The sequence below is a fragment of the Orbicella faveolata genome, unplaced genomic scaffold (assembly GCF_042242905.1).
Source record: "Orbicella faveolata isolate gen_17 unplaced genomic scaffold, um_ofav_v1 contig_24, whole genome shotgun sequence".
In the NCBI taxonomy this organism is placed as follows: Eukaryota; Metazoa; Cnidaria; class Anthozoa; order Scleractinia; family Merulinidae; genus Orbicella; species Orbicella faveolata.
The window spans coordinates 14625252-14647457 of NW_028301552.1; the positions used below are offsets into that span (position 1 = coordinate 14625252).

The 22206-nt window shown below is 39.1% G+C and overlaps 3 protein-coding genes across 3 annotated transcripts; all 3 read left to right on the forward strand.

Annotated features, from left to right (window-relative positions):
- The first annotated feature begins 1136 nt into the window (after nucleotides 1–1136).
- LOC110058539 (uncharacterized) lies at nucleotides 1137–3235 on the forward strand. Its single transcript, XM_020765187.2, has 2 exons — nucleotides 1137–1342; nucleotides 2613–3235. Exons 1-2 carry the CDS (start codon nucleotides 1282–1284, stop codon nucleotides 2951–2953), a joined length of 402 nt encoding a protein of 133 aa, XP_020620846.1. The 5' UTR covers nucleotides 1137–1281; the 3' UTR covers nucleotides 2954–3235.
- A 3775-nt stretch (nucleotides 3236–7010) lies between these two features.
- On the forward strand, nucleotides 7011–11759 carry LOC110058523 (putative skeletal organic matrix protein 5). The gene is made up of 6 exons (XM_089291846.1): nucleotides 7011–7126; nucleotides 8397–8459; nucleotides 9159–9222; nucleotides 10080–10143; nucleotides 10424–10559; nucleotides 11069–11759. Exons 2-6 carry the CDS (start codon nucleotides 8400–8402, stop codon nucleotides 11585–11587), a joined length of 843 nt encoding a protein of 280 aa, XP_089147972.1. The 5' UTR covers nucleotides 7011–7126; nucleotides 8397–8399; the 3' UTR covers nucleotides 11588–11759.
- A 2800-nt stretch (nucleotides 11760–14559) lies between these two features.
- Nucleotides 14560–19578, forward strand: LOC110058524 (putative skeletal organic matrix protein 5). Its single transcript, XM_089291847.1, has 6 exons — nucleotides 14560–14623; nucleotides 14767–14866; nucleotides 17659–17722; nucleotides 18077–18146; nucleotides 18554–18689; nucleotides 18846–19578. The coding sequence occupies exons 5-6, from the start codon at nucleotides 18618–18620 to the stop codon at nucleotides 19362–19364; spliced, it is 591 nt and encodes a 196-aa protein (XP_089147973.1). The 5' UTR covers nucleotides 14560–14623; nucleotides 14767–14866; nucleotides 17659–17722; nucleotides 18077–18146; nucleotides 18554–18617; the 3' UTR covers nucleotides 19365–19578.
- The last annotated feature ends 2628 nt before the right edge of the window (nucleotides 19579–22206 follow it).

Here is a 22206-nt window from a genome sequence, read left to right on the forward strand (position 1 = left end):
AGGGTAGTGTAGAACGCAATTTCTATGTTAGTCTAAATGAAAGTGAGCTGTTGAAAGTCACATCAAAACTGTTCTATGAGAAGTTTATACCAAGAAACGAAACTCCTGGCAACGCTTTATAAAAAAAGATCAATTTTTAATACCCCAACCTTGCAGCACTTAATCGAAAATGTACTGTTTTATTGTAATGCAACAGGAGGTTTTTGGAAGGCTTTCTCGTCTTATCGTAGTGATGTATGTTGATATATATACTACGGAAACCTTAAGGAAACCTTAGTAAAATCGCCTTGTGTATCTATCGTTGGCTTAAGAGACTCAGACACAGCGAAATTCGATTGGCACAAAAATTGTCGCTGCTCGGTGGTTGACACACTTTAATTGGTTTATCGCACTCTGCGGACGTTGACTTGTTTGAAAAAGTTATCTTTTTGTGGACAACTCCTTAAAACTCTTCAAGAATTTTTTTCCGTAAAATCGGCCCTTACAGGTCTACAGGAACCTTAATTAATTAAATACGCACTTTCTGACAACATGTTTATACCACAAATCAAAACGGAAAGGTAAGCTTTTGCTTTTATCATGAGCCTTTCCAGTCTAGCCAAGAATCACCTCGGTCGTCAAAACTTTCCTTTTGTATTGAATTGTACTTTATTATCCAACTGTAGCGAATACCGTCCAAATAGCAGTACAACAGCGATATTGCACAGTTGTTTGTACAGTAGCAAACCTGTTTGCTGGACAGGTCGGCGCGCGCACGCAAAACTGTCACACTCTCCCTCTTCCGCTAATAAATATATTGACTACAGCAGTTAGATAATAAATCTCTTATTAGATGTTTTGGTGTGTAGTATCGCTTTATCTTTTTACTCGTTGTTTGTAGTTTGACTCGTCCTACGGGCTCGTCAAAATACACAGCGATACTACACACCAAAACATCTAATAAGATATAGGTCTTTTTATTTGTGTTTGTGAAGGTCATTTTAGCCACATTTGAACGGCATGTGTCCGCCAGTTTCTTTGTCCACTCTGAACATGTTTACATTGAATATTATCACCACTATGAAATGTTTCGACGATAAAACCAAAACAATATAGTTTCATTTCTGCTGAAACGAAGCAAAAATGTTAAAGGGGGTACCCTCATCCAGACTTTCAGTTTCCTCTATTGTTCTAATACACCCAATCAAAGCTCGCCACGTTCCAATTACATGACAGAAACGTAGTCCCTCGCAATCGGTACACTGAGAGAAACAATTAGCAAGCAAAGCGAAGACCCACAAGATGAACTGCATATTTACTTTTTGTATTGTTTTGCTTTTCGCCACGCAGACCTGTGCAAATGGTAAGTGGAATAAGTAACGTAACGTCAATTGCCGGTGTGTTTTCTATTGTCGAAATTTCAATTGTTAACTGAAGTGTTTTAGTGCCGGACAGCTGCGGTTGAAAAGCGGTGTATGACATTTGCAGACTGCAGACTGTAGACAGAAGGCCGCAGACTGTGGAGTTTTTAGCTAACATCGTACATTCAATTTCCATTACCAAGTACTAACCGTAAACAGGCTAACCTGTGTGCTATTTAGGCTACCTAAGTCATATTCGGGGTAACTGGGGCGCTATTTATGCCTAAATGTAGTCCGTAGTCTATAATCTTGAGTCAGCAAATCTCATACATCTGTTGAAAAGTAATATTCCACGATGGCTTTCAACTCATTGCAGTAAAGATATTTTCGTGGACATTTAGAAGATTACATTTCATGGAAGATAGTCCACGACAATTTCGTAAACATCGATGATCATGATCAGTGCCCTGAATATAATGTCCAGCAATATATGAACTATATGCCTTCTCTGGATCGTAGCAGTGAAAGAGAGATTTTAACAACACCATTGCGAATCACGCTTCGAGTTATTGAGACAGTTTCGGAGATCCTCTGAGCTTCAGGCATTCATCTTTTCTTTTACTTAAAGAATTTCCTGCTCGATAAGTTTCCTTGGTTTTTATGGTCGACCTTTTAGTACGTCTATTCCTGCTGCCAAACTTTTTGTAAAGTATGCTTTTCAAATTCACCAGTGCTTGTTTGAATTGCGGCGAAATAATTTAGCTTTCATGGCAGAGCGTGAAATATAAGGTATTGCATCGTAGATTTCACTCAGAGCTTTGCGAAGACGAGCGGAACGTTTTGATAAAGCGTGATTTTCATTTTGTGGTTTGAGAAAAGCATTGATTTTACCTAGAAAATGGTCTAAAAATAGATCCTGACAATCTTGTGCCCAGTCCCCAGCGTTCAACGACGAGTGGCTGACAAATTTCGGCTCAAAAGTACGTTACAAATAATTGGACCCTTATTTCATATTCATTATCACATAATGTTGGTCAAGAAATGGATTATAATAAGTTTGATTTTAGTTCATGAGCAATAGCTACTGTAAAAGAGCAAAATCACTCTTTCTCCTCAAATGCTTGAGCCTCCAAAGTTATCAAATGATCTTATCAATGTATCACTCTTAGTGACACATTGGTAAGATCACCTGGCTGTCACGTGAAAAAATTTAGTTAAAATAACTTGACCTTAAAATAGTGTGTAATATCTTTACAACGTTTCTTTTTTCAGACGAGAGTACAAATGGCGAAGAAAATGAATGGTGTTTCAAAGACTACATTTTGTATGCGTTAGCTGCTGTAGTTGGATGCACTGTAACCGTAGCTGCGTCTCGATTTGGACTAGCCTGCGTAGGCGCCTGGATAGGGTTCACAGCTGCGGGAGAAGCTGCAAACCCAATCGCTATTTTGGTCCAATGTGTGGTAGATGGAGGCGCTATGACCGCTACAATTATATTTGCAGTGCTACAAAACATTGTATACATGGCTGGTGGATCAAGCACGAGGGCGGGCTTGGTTGGTTTCATAACTGTTGCCGGATTCGCCTTATGGTTAATGTACCCCAGACAGTAACTTATGGAGTTATCACTTCCTTAGCAACGCATACGTGATGCCAGCCAGTTGGCTTGTAACCTGTTAGAACTCTAAAAAGAAAGATTCCGTTCAATTTGCATATAATGTGAGGCTTAATTTTGAAAACAGATCAGACGACTCCAGCGTAGCCTATCGGTCGGTAACTTTGTACACGTGTATCTTAGGGACCAGCAAGGGTCTATTTGTTTGTTGTTATCCAGTGAAACTCTATGAAGTAATGAACACCAATCATCCAATAAATTTCGACCTTTTTCATGGAAATGATCATTAGCCGTGTATTTTCTCTTTTCGAGTGCCGTCTAATAAGCTGTTCACTGACCTTACTTGCTCGAGCCTCGCTGGGGAATGTTGGCACTCGGTCGCCTCTGTACGGACATCGCTTCACTCTGTCCGTATTGCCACGACCTCTGGCCAATGTTCCCCAGTAAGGCCCTCGCGCTTGGTTAGTAAGTAGTCAATATTGCTTGTAGTCTTTGGGAAACTCCAGGTGATGTCGAATATGCATGGTCCGCAGAAACTCATGAAAATAGCCGATCAAGAGGATAACGCCAATCTCTTTTCCTCCTGACCCATTCCGCTCGATGAGGGTAACGCGAACTTTAGGTTATTCTAGCTTCTTACAACACAGCAACTGTTGAACCCCAGTAATCTGCGACTGCACATCCGTCCTCTTTAGAAATATTGACTGACGGCTCCTCTACAACTCCCTTACGACCACAGGTTTCACGGCTATCAAAAGAACCTTAAAATAAGAAGTAGGGATCTAACACTTGCTATACCTTGCTAATAGCAAATTGACAAGCATTGACACGCAGTGCCCAAAGTCAATGCGTAGGGAAAAGTGATTAACTTGCCTAGAAATGCTTGATGTATTGATGTATATACAAAAGTCTGAAATCGCTGCTGAGAGGTTGGATAAAGATTGTGGTGTGGTTGAGTTGTCACGCTTAAAAGGAGCGACGCCGATGACGGTATACCGCCAACGCGTTTCTTTGAAAAACCAGACAGACAGACAGACAAACAAACAGGCAGCAGACAGATAGGAAAAAAATACAGGCAAACAATAGACAGACTGCCTGTTCTCCCCCTTCCCTCCACTACCCCTCACACTAGCTCACAGCACCAAGCTGTCTGGCTGGCTGGCTGGCTGCCTACTATGGGTCAGTGCTACGTCCCAGGGTCGTCTCTTGAGGTGACGGTGAAATTAATCGATTTGCTTTTTAAAGAATTAGATTACATAGATCCATACTTTACAAGAACTAACAGTAAATAGAACCTGATGGGGAAACCGCCAGATGTCATTCAAACGATAGAATGACAGAAAGCGCAGCCAACACCGGTAGCAATTGAAGGATAAGCAGGAAGATTTCACAATCACGTGAGGAATCGTTACCAAGATGAAGTCTACACAAACCTCACCAAACGATGCAATTTATGTACGACAGAGAAACACTTTGTGGTAACTAAACCATACTTGGGAACATGGAATGTATAATCTTCTGGTGTGTCCACGTTATAACAGGGAAACTGAGGAGGCGTGCTTTTCAAGTTCGTGGGGTTAATCTTTGGAATGCGATTCCACTCGAAGTACGTAAGAAAGACACCGTTAACGCCTTTAAAACTGCCAATAAAAAATATTTTTTAGCCTGGTTCTCATTACATTCCTCTCAATTTTCTTAAGTTTTTGTAAAACGATGCTCTATTAGGCAGGCATGGTGAATTTATTTGTAAGCCTGTTTGTTTATTATATGACGGGAACGTTTACTACACTGTGATTGGTGGAGAGCACTTTTATTTTCCACTGTGGTGCAAATTAATGCAGGCTTGCTCGTAATTTTATCTAACATATAATAAATAAGTAATCGCATGAAACCTCGGGAAATTCAGGATTTACACTAGTCGTGATTTTAAAACTACTCTTATTGTAGTCAGGCATGATATTTGTTGTCACTGACCAAAAGGGGCTGATTTGGACGTTTCCGTTAAAAACACTATAACCTTCTTCAGCATAAAAGTTATGCGTTAAAAACGGCATCAAGATGTAACTGAGGCCTTTAAAAATGAGTGAGATTCCCCCTAGCGATTGGCTAAAATAGTTTACATGACTAGAATCTGGATGTGCTCATTAAAAGAATTCTGGTCACACGGAGAATGAAACGCTTCTAGAAACAATCTTCGCGACCACTGCGAACAGCGGTCCACTATCTGTACATCATCGACATCAAATTCGTGGCTGTTTTGTGCGCAATGTTGTGCCAACAAAGAGATCTTATCACCCGTAATGACGGCTTTTTTGTGTTCTTCTGTTCTTGTTTTTAAAGCGCGCGAGGTTTGTTCAATGTACACTTTTTCGCAATCTTTGCATTTGATTTTGTAAACAACTCCAGTGCATAGATCTTCGCTAAATTTGTCTTTAGGTCATTTTAAGATTGAACCAACGGTTTTTACGGGCTTATGAGCCACATTGACATGAAACTGACTCACGGTTTTTGCGATTTTCTCCGAAATTCCTTGTATGTACGGTAAAATGACGAAATCCCTACGTTCTTCAGGCTGGCTGGCAGGTATTGTGGTGTTTTGACTCGTTGTCATTTTGTCGAGAAAGGCAGTAGATCCGTCGTTCTCCTCTTCCACGGTGAACTTAACGTTCCGTTGATAGAGTTGAGATGGTTATGGAACTCTCTGAGGTGCGCTCTGGAGAGCCAGACGTGGCTGTCGTCATCGACATACCTGTACCACCACTTAGGAGGATGGGGTGCGGTGTTCAGCGCCTTTTCTTCGATGTAGGATTGCGCTCACTGGTGAACACTCATAGGGCAGCCAAATAATTGCTTGTAGAATGCAAGTAAATGTAAGGAAGAGACTTTATTTTATGAGGGTGACAACTAACATTACGGATGAACTTGTGGCCCTCTAAAAAATACAAAGTACAAATAATAAAAACTACATTAGCGATAGATGTTATTTACAATAGAAATAAAAATAAAAATATTCTAGAATTTGATAACTGAACAAATCGATTTAAAACGAAGAACATGCAAACATCTATCTATTGTCATTAATTTATGTCAAACGATGCCTTTGTCTTCTCAGAATTTAGCACTATTTTCCATAATTCAGCCTTGAAGGATTTCAAAGACTTCATTGTCATTAGTGATCGAGGCAAATTGTTCCAATCCTTTACAGTTCTTACGGCAAAGGTGCGTCCTCCTCCGAGATGTTTCTGTGAAGGGGGCACAATAAATTTACATTACAGTTTCTCGTGATTCTTGAGTGAGCATCCGAGTTTTTTCTTAAGGACGCGTTTAAATAGCCGGGTAGAGTACCGTTTATCCGTTTATCCGTTTATAGGCCAGTTCACATCGCTTTATTAGACGTAGAGGTTTCGTCACTTTACCGTTATGAAAACTAAACGATTTGGAATTAGTCTTAAAGACTCCTAAATAATTAATAGATTTGATCACAATTTCCTGGCAGTACTCAATAGCCTGCCAAAGTGTAGCTTTGTCAAGTGTAAGTTCGATTTCTAAATGTGATTGTACTTTTAATTTCACATGAAAGCATGAGTTTATCAAGAACAAAATTGTTGCGATGAAAAAAAATTGGGCAGCAAAGGTTTACTCAGCTAAAACTCACGTTTCCTTCGCAGAGGTCTCGTATTCCGTGAAACATTGTTTCTACAGCTGTTTGTTAGAATTGACAGTCTACTTCAACAGCTGTCTTTAAGTCTCAATTTCTCAAGGCTGTTTTCCTATGTAAAAAGTTGTTTAGAATGCATTTACATAAGAACCTCGAGGAAAAGTTGTGGAAACCAAACTTTTAGAAGTGACGAGGTCACGAGTTTGATATAATGACTTTAGTTAGCGTGATCTCGATTGATTTCATTGCGTTTGAAAATTCGCATCTTAATAATGACCCAAATCCTGCCTCGTTTTCGTGTTAGAGCACCAGAGAAATTCGACTGCTATATCCCTTGAAACGCCACTGGTAAATATTTACAAAGTCAACACTACATTCTTACATGTCCATAAGCCTGTTAGGTTAACAATATCTCATTTGCTAGTGAAGATTATTGTATCGCCAATATCTCGAAGCTCGCAGTCTCTTGCTGATAACCTAAAAATTCAATCAGGACAAAGGAAAGATTTTGAGGTAACGCTTAATGTTCTGTTGTCCTTTTTTCCTGTTTCCCATATCGCTTTGCCATAATTAGCTCAGTAATACTTATTTTTTTCCCACCCAAAGAAGCAGGTGCAGAGATATCTTTGCCTTTCAAACACATACAGTTTTGATTATATGAGAGGCGTGGTGGCTTCATGGTTAGTGCACTTGTCTCCGGATGAGCGGTCCGGGTTCGAGCCCTGACCGGGGACATTGTGTTGTGTTCTTGAGTAAAACACTTTACTCTCACAGTGCCTCTCTCCAACCAGGTGTATAAATGAGTACCGGCGAACTTAACGCTGGGGTTAACCCTGCGATGGACTAGCATCCCTTCCAGGGGAGAGTAGAAATAGTCCTAGTCGCTTCATCCTTCAGCAAAACCGGGATAAGCTTCGGCCTGATGGGCAACTTGGCTCGTAAGCAGACTTGACACTAAAATTTATCATCCCTTACTAGTAACTCGGCCGGAGTTTGCTCTGACAGTAAGGTTTAGTCTTCACATAGTGGCGCTTTTGTGAGTGTCACTTTCTTCACCCACGTCTTCAAGTTACTTTTATTCAGACATATACAGTCTTTCGAAAAATACGACGCATGGTCGACTAAGACCTTACTTCGAATGACAAGCAAACTTATATCTATCTGTTTTAATCGTATCATTCGATTTCGGTGTATGGTAAGCATCAGTTCAATCGTGATTTACTTGTCGAAGGCTTCAATTTTTTTTCTGCGAATTTTCACCGCAAATTAAAACATCTTGGAATGGAATCTTTTTCAGTGTGAGTTATTTCCAATTCCTTCCCAAACCAAATGGAATCAAATTCTCAGTGAATAAGATTTTTTGTTTCCCCAAGTCGTGACAACACAAATCGGGGAAATTGATGATATTTCACTTCTTGTGCTCAGAATACAATACATAATTAAAAACTACACTTTTAAAATATGTATGGTGATTCTATTTTTACTGTCAGTCAGAAAAGCTGTAAGTTCTACGAATACCAGTGTCGCTGCCGACATTTCTCGTGTTGATAAATTTGCCCAGTGACGAAGAACGGGAAGCAACATTTTTTTAAGATGATGTTGTCATTTCAAACCATCCTCCCCCAACAAATAGAGCAACAATGGCAGATTCTTTTTCAAATTCCTGGCTGGAGGGTCTTTCAGAATGCTTTTAGCAAAGTCGAAATTTTTAACGCAAAAAAAAAGTTGTAATGCGATGAATAAATTTTGGATTTAATTGAGTGATTTTCCCGCTCTGTGGCAGGTCATGCTGCTTTCGGTGACGTCAGTTTTCGCCTCCCTCATTCTGGTTAGCTCATTGGAACAGGCAAGTACAATATCTCTGTCGTCCTTCCACTGTCTGAAACTCAACTGTCCTGCATAGGAACGAGGAGTCGTGATTACGTTAATTACAAACTGCCACACCTCTATCAGACTTTTTCTCTAAAGGAGTATGGAGTATACGTTTTATGAGCTGGATATTTATGTATTTTCATGGAAACAGCTAATTAACTCACACCTCAACAATAACAACTTTATTATGACTCGCATATTTACAACTTTACAGAAATATATACACATTAAGTTAAAAAAGCTTGACAATAGCAACAGCGCGAACCCGCCAGTAGCCTGGGCTAATCTAGGCGGACCACATCTATATTTATATTAGACCATTAATACATAAATAAGATTGTTATGCAACCTCCTGTTTACAGCAATCGAGTTCTTCCACAATTCAACCACCTAATTGAGCTTTAAGATGTTCCTTGTATGAACTCGTTCATCAGTTTTAATTCATACTTTCAATAGTCTACTAGTGAAACAAAAAAGAATTACACTATGGCTAATATAATACTACAGTAATTACACTTTAACAATACTGTGATCATGCAAACCAATATCAGATGCACCTTTGTCTCACAAATTCTTAGATGTGAAAACAAAGAACAGAAACAAAAAAAAAACTTACAGGAAAATTATATCAAAAACCGGTTAGGAAATAATCACTTTATATACTGAAACATAGGTAAGCTCTTTTCTCCTTGAGGATAGTGTCCCATGGGCCGCTGACTCCAACGTAAAACGACAGGGTATGTATTATAATTGAAAAAATGCTATCCTCTCGATAAAAGCTTTAATTAGAAAAGTTTTGTTGGAATCAAGCGAAACAAAATTAAAAATCTCAAGATCGCCGTTTATCGCACGCGGGTGGAATGATCCTTTAATCGCATGTACAGTACTATACCGTGTAAGGGAAATTTGTCGAACTGCGTCGAAAAATTACGAAATTGTGCGAATCATTTATAGATCTACAAGTGTACTATATATATTTCGTGGAAATTTCGCTGAGCTAGACGGAAACGTTCTGCCAAAGTTCCCAAAGTTACATATTTTCGTTTGTTTGAACCAAACAAAGCTCCTTATAATGCACTATACGGGAAGGCACCACAAGAAAGTACCCTAGCTACCTCGGGCTTGAGTTATACGAATGAGTAAGGATTTGGTAAGGATCACGAGTTGAATTGTAGAGAGGGTGGGTAAAACTGTCAAAAAAATCTTTCAAAATTCCTCAAACAGACTCACTCAACGACTAATGAATGGAAGTATTTTTAAGCGCCAGTAATTAGAAATTGAACATGGCCGGACAAAATCTTTAACTGAAAATATCGTCCAAATGGCTCAAGAGAATATGATCTTATCAACGTGATATCTTTGTGGATCTCTCTTTTGCTTCAGTTAAACATGGGTCATCTATTGGAAAAACCTCAAGAATACATTGGCTTGATCTTAATAACGCGAAAAAATCCGCTCTTGCCGAAAAGAGGTCAAAAGATGGAAATCTAGTGCTTCTATGCCTAACCCGTCTAGAATTTTACATAGCTAGCTGGAAAATAGTGTAGAAGTAATTTTAACTTTTTAAAATTTTCATCTCGTGCTACTTGTTTAGATTCGAACTCATGTGACTGTTGTCCTGGTCCAAGTTCCTGCAAAGAGATTTATGAAAAAGATCAGTAAGTTATGAAGAAAATATTTAGAAGATACTGCGGTAGAATTCAAATAGGTTTTTAGTGTACCATGTTCCTTATTTTGGGTTAACAAGAAGAAAAAGAGGAAAAAGTATTCTTTGAGACACCAAGAATTTTCATTTGTTTTCTTTTTATCGGGATCTACATAAGCTCCTATAGCTGATGCAATACATTGAAAATACCTAAGACCCAGTGAACTTTACATGCAATAATTACATACACCATGATAAACAAATAAAATACAGTATTCGAATTTAATTTAAAGGCCAACCGAAAACAAAGCATACATGCTGCAGCTTGGCAGTCAAAAGCTTCCTGTCTACTGTCACATGACTGGAGCTGATCTTGGCGACTGCGGCCATGGAGGATGGACGCTGGTCATGAAGACTGACGGCTCTAAGGTAATTTAAACTCCAACGTTTTATAAAGGGCTAAACGCCATCACTGCTGTAGATACAACCGTCCTCAAAGGCATCATGTTAAAGGAACGTCTCAAGACATCATTGGTTTGGGATAACACGCGAAGTTTTGGCGACACCTGTAATATGGAAAGGGGTCGACGCGAATTCCAAATAATTCAAATTGGGACGTTCATTTTAGAATGTTAGCCCTTAACAAGTCTGTGACAAAAAAAAATTAAGCCTCTTGTTACAGAAAAAGTAAAGCTTCGAGACCAAACGAAGCTGGACGTTTTAACGCCTACCCATTTGTTACACGAAAGTATTTCATAGAATCGAATGAAACCACCTAGACTAGTCAAAACGATTTGTTCAAAAGTGTTTTTAACAGTACTCAGAAATAACCGGATCAAAATTAAAGAAGAAAGATAAATGAAACTATCATTAGCGTGCCCTAAAATGCAACACCAAAATCTCACAAGGCATCCTAACCTTTTTAACTTATCTTGCAGCGGACGTTTCATTACGATTCGCCCTACTGGACCAACAAGAGAGAATATGGCATCCCCGAAGGAGAAACAGGCTTAGACCAGGAAGAAACAAAGCTACCAACCTACTGGAACACACCATTTACCAGGATCTGTCTCGGCATGAAGATTGGACACGAGACCAGGTTCATTCTTCTCAACAAGAAGGCTAGCTCGTTGTACGCCCTGATTCAAGATGGTAAATACCGCCCCACCTCACTGGTTCGTGACGCATGGAAGTTTTTGATCGGCCCTGAGGCCTCCCTGCAGAGCAACTGCAACAGACAAGGTTTCAATGTTATAGCTGGCAACTCCATTAATGGAAAGGCACGAATTGGTTATATTGCTAATCAAGAAAATGATTGCGATTCACCCGACTCCAGGATTGGGTTTGGCACCGGAGGGAACAACGACGACTCCAACACGTGTGGAAACGAGGCTACGCATCATCCAGACAACGGAGACAAACACATCAAGGCCATGGGGTACATCTTGGTCCAGTAAAAAGAACTGACGGAAATTATAAGGTTATAAATTAAGGGCGTAAAATCAAGCGGGTGGAGTGATTTGCTGTTAAAATTAAAACTTTCACAGACGTGTCATAATTCACTGCTGGGGTGAATGAAATGTTGCTATCAAATAAGAAATATAATGATCAAATACTATTTCCTTGTAAGGAATTGTATTCCTGGGCTATGTACGAGCTCTTTGCAAGACCCTCGTCGTGTTCCTGGCTTTGAATGTCAGTAAACCTTCTCTCTCTCGACAGCAACACATCTATGATAAAGTATAGTCGTAACTCTTGGCAAAAACAAACGCTTTTAGAGGAAAACCTTATTGAAGCAGTCATCTGTTCCTGAACACCGGTTGTCAGATTGCTAAATCCTCCACGAAACAAAATACGCTACCGTTTTAGTTTGCTCATCTGTCACGAGTATATTGACATGTTTATAACGTTTATCTATCTGCTTATCTGCCTATCTTTCTGTCTGTCTGTCTGTCTGTCTGTCTATCTTTCTGTCTGTCTGTCTGTCTGTGACTATAATATAGGCGCACAGGGCATGCAAGAGTTATGTCTTATCAGGAGCCATAATCGGGAACGGAGACCGTAAGCGCGCGCCATTTCAAGTATTGGGGTTGTCCCCATGATATGGGACAATAATTCTATTTTTAGAACAAATTGCGCCATCACCCGCAGCACACGCGTGTACATGCTGCGAGGATTTTTGCGGATGTCGCGCGGGGGAAATGGCGTCCGAAATTCCCGAAATGTTTCATGTTTTTGCCCCACAACTCAACGCGTTTACGTCTGTTGGAATTTTGCTTAAGTATTTTCGTCGTAAGCTGCTCCAGTTTGAGTGAAGTGAGACAGTGTCGAATTTAGGTATGTTTCACTGTAAGCTTATATATATCGCTGAACAAGTTGTGTTCCGACTGATGCTTCTTTTACATGAGCTGTACATTACTCCACTTTAAATTTCACACATGTTGAAGATTAACAGCTTTTCCATTACACAGCAAAAAACTAGCTGGATATATTTAGATATAGCAGAGCTTCAGGACTTCATAGTTTCCTAGCTCCTCTTGCCACACGCTTGCGAGGAATTTGTCAGTCTATCGCGACCGAAAAGTAAAACAAAATAATTGCTAGTTTGAGTTTCGCTTGAATTGTAAGCAACGCTTGATGTTTCATCAAGGCTTAATAACTTTACGTCCGTAGATACTGCTCAGTTTTATTCGTGTAAAAATCCAGTAAATTCTCTGTTGTCGATGAATGAGAGCGCCCGCCGATGCGTGTTTTGTACAGTCAGTAAACATGACAAATTGTACTTCCGCCGCACTTTCGTGTGAAAGCGTACATCGAACTCAAACAATAGCTCTATAGTTTTTAATATGTTTAAGATTGATAAATGTTTGAGAACATATTAAAAGCTAAGCTGAAAATATGTGAATAAAGCAGAAACAATCAGCAAAGTTACGATGACGCTTTCTTTAATCACTTTGGAATGACGATTTCGATTTTGATTATCGAGTTATCAAAACTCCAGGTCTATTTTCATTTTCGCAGTGTAAAACTTCACTATGCTTATGTTGAAGAAACACACGATTATGGCTCCTGATCTTATGAATTGAATATCTCTTCTAGGAGACTTCTTGTTTAGATACGATTAACTGCAGAAATATAGAATTTATGGCATAGCTAGAATCCTAAACCCGCAACTGGTAGTGGCTAAGATTAGCAGGAGGTAATTCTTAGGTTTCATTTAGAAACTTGTTGAGATTTTGTGGATAAAGGACAAGGGCAGAATTTGTGACCTTACTAAATGTGATGTGAGGTTTAACTACTTTCAGCAGGATAACTAAACGTCATGGAGTCTGCAATTGTAGAAAAGTTTAAGTAACACAACCTAAGGCAAACGATAAAAGGCAGACTGCTGTAGATTCCGAGAAATTTTCTTTATGTCATTAAAACTGAAGAATTTGCAAATTATGATAGTAACTTATTTCCGAGAACTTTTAGTGAAGTGAAAATGTCAAGTAGCGTGTCTACGAGTAGAAACACACTACTTTTTCAGAGAAAAACACAAACAAAAATATTTTAAAGACAAAATGATAAACATTTTAAAAAATTAATCCTTTGGTATGATTTTAAGATAGCAGATGCAATGAATGACGCACTTTTTTGTTGTCACTTCAAAAAAAGCCAGGTAAAGTAAGGTAAATCTGCGTCGTCTTGCCAAATAGTGAATACCTCGGGAGTTTATCCCGGCTTTCTTCACATGAAGTAAGCAGGAGAGTTTTTCCTCCCCCCACCCCTTTCTGAATGGGATGCTAGTCCATTGAAGGGTTACTTATAGGGTATAAACCTGGGTGGGAAGAGATGCTGCGAGAAGGCGAGAACTGTCTTACCCAAGAACACAAAACAGTGACCCCGGCCAGGGCTAGGCTCAGTCTCCAGCAGTGGGTGTTTCGGTGCGCCCGCGATGCTCTCCACCCGAAGCTTTTCCCCAGACCACTCAACCGGAGTCCAGTGCGCTAACCATAAGCCCACCACTGAACCGAGAAATAAAATATGGTCTCTCATCATATTGTTATTGATCAAACTATCTATCATAATAGAAATGTCGTCGTTGATAAAAGAAAATTGCTCTTCGTAAAACATTTACTCAGTCATGGGATCACAAAAATAAGAGGCTTTCTTTGCGACACAAATGAGTCTTTAGAGGTTTTAAAAAGTGTTTACGTCCACCACAGTACTTGAGAGATAAAAATTACTACATCAAATAAAAAATTCGGCAGCAAAGGTTTCCTCAGTTAATTTAGAAACCCACGTTCACCATCGCAGAGGTCGCGAGTGTTCTGTAGAACATTGTTTCTACAGTTGTTGGTTAAAATTGACACAGCTTACGTCAGCAGCTGCTTCTAATTCTCAAGTTCACAAGGCCCTTTACACATGTGAAAGGGTTGATTAAAATAGATTTATTTAGGAAAATCAAAGAAAAGCTGCGAAAAGCGAATTGTTGAAGTGACGAGTTCCAGGTAGTGCAACTTAACCGAATGATCCAAATTCTGTCGCGTTCTTTTTTGAGTTTAAGAGCTCTATAGAATCTCCACGGTTATTTGCCTTCAAACGTCATTGTAAATATGCACGGACTCAACACTAATTACTTACATGTTCATAGCCTGTCAGGTTAACAACATCCAACATGAGCGAAGCGATTCAAAGATTTCAGTCCCTTACAGACACCTGGGAATTGATTAAGACAAAGAAAAGATTTTAAGGTAATGCTTAAGTTTTGGTTCCTTTCCTTTTGTAGAATCTCAATAGTTTTTCTCCCCGCATAAACATTCCTTGCTCCGAAAGAAGCAGTTGCAAAGATTTTTTTGTAGCAAAAACATTTATTTCTGTTCTTACATAGATAATTAATTTGGATATGAAGAGCGTTTACGTACTTGCAGCTTAGCTGCTTGTACGATCATAACGTGATTTTAACATCATTTTCTCACGACGTAAATTTTAGTTTACTTGTATTCTAATTTTAACTTAACGCAGAACTTGCAACCGATAATCAAGATTCAGTTCACTATTCTCACAGGTAAAATAACCACGAATCTAGCCTGCGCGCAACGCTGGTATGTCACAACACCTCACACATCGGGGATATAGGTCAAAGGAGTGCCTGGGAAACTCATTGTCCTCTTTAACAACTGGTCTCAGGTTTTCTGTCACTCTTGACAGGGTTAGGTGGTCTTGCGCCGCTACAGATTTTTTGACCCTTCCACCTTCCCTTCGACGACGCTCACCTCCCTTCCTTTTCTCTGTCTTACGAACCTCTGCCTTAGCGAAATCTCGCTCACCATAACTTCGCTGCGCTAAGGCAGTAAGTGGTTGTATTGACAGTGAAAATGTTTTACTTTCTTTCATTCTTAGTTGCGCGGGCAACACTCCCACCTGTTTCTAACTGTTTTTTTTTGTTTTTTTTTGTTTTTTTGTTTTTTTTGACTCTTTTCATTAACACGGGCATTAGATCAACGCTAATCCGTGTTATAAAGTTACCCATCACTGAGTTCTTCTCTGCCTCCAAATTTACCTCTACTCCTAATTTATTGACTTTCCTTCTCCTTAACCAATAGAGTTAACTAGTGCTCGCCAAATTATTGCTTAAGTTACTACTGAATTGCTTCCCAAATCCCTTATTGGTTCTGTAAAATCACACGTTAAATTACGTTAAATTGACACGTGAAGTTTTCTACGTAGCTTGATATCATTACCTTACAATCTAGTTAGACAACTTCCTATAATTTCGCTTCTAAAGCTAGAAAAGACTAACTAGTGGAGAACTTACTGACGGAACCAACACAAAACTGAACGCCTGACTGACTGACTGACTGACTGACTGATCGACCGAGCGACCGAACGATATAGACCGAACGACCGACCGACAGATGGCTGACTGATGACCGAATACTAAGTGACGCTCCTTGAAGAAAACTATTAAAGTACAAAAATTAAACTAGATCCCGGTTTGTAGTTTGTGTGCCTCTCGCCTAGCAAGCGTGGTGCCCTAATATTCCCATAAAAGACCTTCACTACAATTTCCTTCCATTAAAAAATGCCTAAAACAAGACGCCTTTCTTGTTTTAGCAAACAACAAAAAAATTCTACCTGCAGAAAAGACTTACGACTTTTCTCTGTTGTGTGTCCAAATAATATCTTTCCTAGGAATGTTTATGGTATCGCCTTAAAAATATGTCCAACATTCAGTATAATTAATGACAGGAATTCTTAACGACCACGATTTTACTGAAACTGATAAACTACGTGCTATAGCCAAAATCGGTTTTGCCACTCAATTTTATTACTTTTAATTGATAATTTGGTCGTAGTTCTCTTCTCGTAGTCAAAATATATTTCCTAATGACGATTCTTTGAAAGAGTCGTTATAGGAAAATTATCACTCTTGTTGATTTTGTCCGTTTATTACTGAAATCATATTTCTTTTCTTCAAACAGAACTCAAATTATTTAAACCGGATTGACAAGTCGTCCATAGCAGAGCTTTACCAAAATAGCTAAGTTATCCTGCCTCGCAAACACTTGGACAACAATAAAAAAGAAATGTGCAACTGTTAGGGGTATCCTCTTTCTTTAGGCTTGCGCTTATACTAGCCTACAGCTTACACCTGCCTGCAAGTAAAACAGTCCTTTAAAATTTGTCGTCTATCTCAGGATGTATTCTCATCACATTCTCGATTCGTTATGTCAGGAGGCACGTGATCCGAATTGAGTGTTGATACATCCACCCTGTTTCTTTGTTTTATCAGAATGAGAGACCAGAAACTAGATTTTGTTTCTGATTTTGTCATGATAAGCTTGTAAGGTCAGAACCTCCCCCACCAGAGAACAACCGTGCCAGATGTTTCCTCCAAATTCCTGGCTTAAAAAGGGTAACCGTCTTAACCTTTTAGCACGGTTGAAATTTAAGTTCTGATGAAAGGAAATATTTTTTGATGTATCAAAAGGAATTTTCCCGTTCTATAACAGATCATGCTACTTTCAATGACGTTTTGTGCATCCTTCCTTCTGGTAAACTCATTACAACAGGCAAGTAAACTGGATTTATTTGGCTGCAACTTCATCGGATGAAGAGCTGAAGGTTTATTAACGTACCACAATACCCTGCAATAACTCTGTTATACGTTATACTCAAACGTTATGGATACTCATTCGAAACTTAATAAAAAAGATTTTTCTTTGAGGAAAGCTTTTTTTCAGCCACTATTGGAGTAACTTATTCAATCTGTTATTTTTTTTAATAATAATAAAGCTTTATAAAAGTGTCAAACCAAGTAGCCATGGGGCCTGTTTGTTTGTTTGTTTGTTTGTTTGTTTGTTTGTTTGTTTGTTTGTTTCTTGTGGAGGCAGGGCCTTAGTAAGGAGCACTCATACAGCCCTTTGCATCAAAAATTCTTGGTGACGTGAAAGAACAGGAAACTTTAAACAAGAAAGGTTATATCAAAAACCCGGTCAGAAAATAATCACTTAAAAATACTGAAACATGCGTTTCGCTATAGGTTATTTCTGTTGATCGTGAGGTTAGTGTCACATGGGCCAATCACTACAGAGTAAAACGACAAGGTATGTAATAATAATCGCCTCAATAAACAATAGAGAAGAAGAGAAGTTCTTTGTTTTCTTGTTTTCTTGACTCGAACGACGCAACACGAAACTCGATGCTAGAAGTCTTCGAGTCTCGAGGATCGATGATCGCGTCGTTCGAGTTTCGAATGACTGTCAATTTACATTTGACCGGTGCTGTACTACCCACTATTCTCTAATTCCATTGTGTTCGTTTGTCTCAAGAGCGGTTTCATGAGGGTCATCGTAGTCATCCTAGACTGCTACCTGGGGTAGTGAGCGTTTAACAAATTTTTTAACGTTGTAGTCGTATAGATAGCTTTAAAATTGTTCATTTCTCATCTCCTTGTTTAGATTCGAACTCGTGTGACTGTTGTCCAAGTCCTGGTCCGAGGTCATGCAAAGAGATTCATGACAAATACCAGTAAGTTTTGAAGAACGTGTACACAGGTAGATCTGCGCTTGGAATATCGGCCCGAGAAGACCAAGGGGCAACATTCTCCAAGTATGGTCCAGAACAAACATGGCTAACAAGAGATTTATAACCTGACTGAAAATCTGCAAAAAATTCCACGATCACAGATTGGAAAGACCCCACAGTTTACTCAACAAAGTTCACCGCAACAGCGCGCAAAATGACGCGTATTGTCCAATTACAAGCATGACGCGTACACTGTCCAATTAATGCTGAAATCGGGCTGCTGATAGCCAATGACGTTCGAGAATTTTTATAGTTTTGATTAGTGTTGTAATAAACGAAGGTACCTTACACGTAATGAGCTTTACTTCCAGTAGTTAAAAGCTAATGCAGTATTTGAAATTCATTTAAAGAACAACCGAAAACAAAGCATACACGCTCCAGTTTGGTAGCCAAAACGTTCCTGTCTACTGTAGTATGGATGGAGTTGATCTTGGCGACTGCGGCTGTGGAGGATGGACGCTGGTCATGAAGATTGACGGCTCTAAGGTATTTTAAACGCCAAAGTTTCATAAAGAGCTTAATGCATCACCACTGACATCTGGGGATCTTGGTGGAAGGCCCCATAACGTTATTGTTGTGGAATATACTGTACACGTATTTTTGCCGTGTTCTTTGAGTTGACTCTTCAATTTGATCTTGCAGCGGACGTTTCATTACGATTCGTCTTACTGGACTGACAAGAAAGCATATGGCATCCCTGAAGGAGAAACAGGTTTAGACCAGAAAGAAACAAAGCTACCAACCTACTGGAACACACCATTTACCAGGATCTGTCTCGGCATGAAGATTGGACACGAGACCAGGTTCATTGTTCTCGAAAAGAAGGCTAGCTCGTTGTACGCCCTAATTCAAGATGGTAAATACCGCCCCACTTCACTGGGTCGTGACGCTTGGAAGAATTTGATTGGTCCTGAGGCCTCCCTGCAGCACAATTGCAACAGAGAAGGTTTTAATGTTATAGCTGACAACTCCCTTAATGCTAAGGCACGAATTGGTTTTATTACTAATCAAGAAAATGATTGCAATAGCCCTGACTCCAGGATTGGGTTCGGCACCGGAGGGAACCAAGACGACTCCAACACGTGTGGAAACGAGGCTCTATATAGTCCAGACAACGGAGACAAACACATCAAAGCTATGGGGTACATCTTGATTCAGTGAAGTGAACTGAACTGAAGCGATCATGAACTGAACTTCCAGTTAAGTTACAGACTAAAGGGGCAAAGGAAAGTGATCAGCATGATATGTTATGATCGATAGTTTATTAAATTTCAATCGTTACAGTACAAAACTAGATTATGAAATAGGAATTAGGAATTAAGGCTATACATAATAGATTAAGAAAAATAAAAAAATATATTACAAAGGATTCAAATTGACTATCGTCTTATTTACAGTGGCTATACTATGAAACAGTTCTGCATTCTGTTTGTTTTACATATAGACAATTGAAACTTATATGCACAGGACTGCACGGAGGTACGGCAGTATACGTAATCGGCAGAGATAAAAAATAATGTAACTTGTGATCTTGGATGCTAAAATAGAGCCTTCCAAAAAAACTCTACTGTTTCAATGCTGTGGGAAACGAAATAATGTAAATGCCTTGCTATTACGTATCAGTGAGAAATATAATGAAATAATAATTCATATTTCACGTCCATTTTATAAATTCTAAGACATTGCGGACTTTTGATGACCCTAGAACGGCCGCATAATTACGTGACCTCCAGTTTCGTCCCTGAATTGCCACTTTCCTTGGATGGGATGCTAGTCCCAGTATTGCCCTCGGCACTTTGTCAGATCATAACAGCTTGCCGGTACTCATTTATAGGAAGTGGTTACATGTAGTTTCTAACTGAACTGCAATGATTGGTCGGAAGCAAGTGACACTCTCGGTTGATTACAAACTTGACAATGACGTTTTGAATATTGAAAAGCTGACGTCTCGATGTTTAGCCCTTCGAGCCAACGAATCAACGACTGCATACAACCTTCCAGCCCTCGCTCCTCTCAGCCTTTCACCTTTCACCTACCGATCCCTTTCCTTATATATGTCACCGTTTACCTCCCCGTCCCTTTCCAGTTCTTTTGTTATTATATTAGCGTGAGACTCGTCCCGCATTATAATTTCACAGACATTTCCGGTAAGTCACTTTCTGTGACCTCCCTGTTAGAGACGTGATCTCTTTGTTAGGGAGGTCATTTGTGCTTTAAAATCTGGAGAAGTGATTAAATGATGTACATACTTATGTACTTTATTGAGCAAAAATTGAACCTCCCCAATGGGGGCTTCACGATCAGTAAATTTAAAAGAGATTCCTACATGTACAATAACAAGATTGTTAATATATGTTAAATAAGATAAAAGCCATTGCAGTTCAATAAAGGCTATAAGACAACATTGTAAATTTCCATTAAAATCACTCTAAAAAGCGTTAAAACGAAATATTTAAGATGCGAAGAGTTTAAGATTTCTTAATAAGAGCATATGTTTTAAGGTCTTTTTAAAAAATGTCACAATAGGCTTAATATTATACGGTTTTTTTGTATGTGTTTGTTTGTTAGTTTGTTTCTTTGTTTTTTCTCGTTTTACGTTATTAGTTCTTTGTTACTGTCGAGATGAATTTTATTTGGTGATGCAGGCAGCGTTCTCTTGTGCTCCCAAAGGTTGCGTGAATGTCGTAAGTGTTGTTGCGATTGCTGTTATAAGGAGTTGCTACTTGCGTCGCCGAAACAAGATCTCTCTAATTCAACCTACAAAACAAGCGATATTGTTGTCAACAAAACACTTTTATCTAAAAAAGAAGAGTCAACCTTTGGATACAAACAGGGATTTAGCCTGAGCAATATGAAGACTATGAAATAAAAACGAGACTATAACTAAATAGTTACAGTAGCAAGTTGGCGTTGCTACCCTTGAAAAACTGTATATGTGCATATAAAATATCCATTATTTCTATCGGACTAGGAGGCCCTCGACAGAAAAACGGAATTGTTGACATAGTACGCCGGATAGTTCAACCTGTGCCAATATTGATAAACAAGAAAACTTTTACTATAACTCAAAAGAACAACAAAAAGTGTTTTCTATTTAATAAACTAAAATTAAATTTCTTAGCATTTATTTCACCTCCGATTCCTCTCAAGGTGCTACTCGTAAGAACAATTGTTTGTATTTTAAATTACCGTAGATCGGTCCTTTTTCTGTCGTAACGCAACGCAAAATTAAGAAATTAGTTAGCACTTTTTGCACTGACCTAGACATTAAGTTGATGTTTACCCGGTTTAAAATCAGGAGTTGGTTTGGGGTCAGGGATCCTACCCTGCAGATTTACGATCGCGAGTCATTTATAAGTTTTTATGTGCAGGCTGTAGTGCCTGTTATGTTGGTGAAACCAACAGACACCTCGCCACTTGCATCCACGAACATTTCTCCTCTGACAAACATTCCCACATCTTTAAACACGTGAGAAGTTGGAAAAATTGTCGCTTCCCTTGTTCAGAAGATTGTTTTAAAATTCTCGAAGCTTCCAATTGAAAATCAAGGAAACCAGGCACATCCTTTAGCAGCAGCCGTCTTTAAATTGCCAGGTCAAACATCTTGATTTAACCCTTTTATACTACTTAGTCTCCTTTCTAAGCTTAAATAGTTTTACCCTTTTTTTTGGTTCGCGCCCTCATCCCTAATTATTCTTGTTAATATCTCACTTTGTTATACTATTTATTGCATATTTTCATTTTATTTCTCACTGTACTCATCCGAAACATGTTTATAACATAACTAAAGCAAAGCGCGCGCTCTGATTGGTTAATTTAGCGTCCACTATTTGCCCATGGGTGTACCCTGCTGACGTGTGTGCTAATGTTTACAAAGCAAATCTTTTAACAAACATTGTTTCCAAAGTAATGGCCGACGTTCTTCTGCCAGAAATGCGAAACTGTCTTCACAGTTGTCTGAAGATGAAACTTTATCGAGTTACTGGTGTGCAGTCGGTTGTCA

What these genes read in the sequence shown, in the direction of transcription:
- LOC110058524 (XM_089291847.1), top strand. Translation starts at nt 18,618, where the DNA reads ATGGATGGAGTTGATCTTGGCGACTGCGGCTGTGGAGGATGGACGCTG. An exon ending in TGAAGATTGACGGCTCTAAG is followed by an intron (nt 18,690 to 18,845) that starts GTATTTTAAACG and finishes TTGATCTTGCAG; the next exon opens with CGGACGTTTCATTACGATTC.
- LOC110058523 (XM_089291846.1), top strand. Translation starts at nt 8,400, where the DNA reads ATGCTGCTTTCGGTGACGTCAGTTTTCGCCTCCCTCATTCTGGTTAGC. An exon ending in GAGATTTATGAAAAAGATCA is followed by an intron (nt 10,144 to 10,423) that starts GTAAGTTATGAA and finishes TTTAATTTAAAG; the next exon opens with GCCAACCGAAAACAAAGCAT. An exon ending in TGAAGACTGACGGCTCTAAG is followed by an intron (nt 10,560 to 11,068) that starts GTAATTTAAACT and finishes CTTATCTTGCAG; the next exon opens with CGGACGTTTCATTACGATTC.
- LOC110058539 (XM_020765187.2), top strand. Translation starts at nt 1,282, where the DNA reads ATGAACTGCATATTTACTTTTTGTATTGTTTTGCTTTTCGCCACGCAG. An exon ending in CACGCAGACCTGTGCAAATG is followed by an intron (nt 1,343 to 2,612) that starts GTAAGTGGAATA and finishes TTCTTTTTTCAG; the next exon opens with ACGAGAGTACAAATGGCGAA.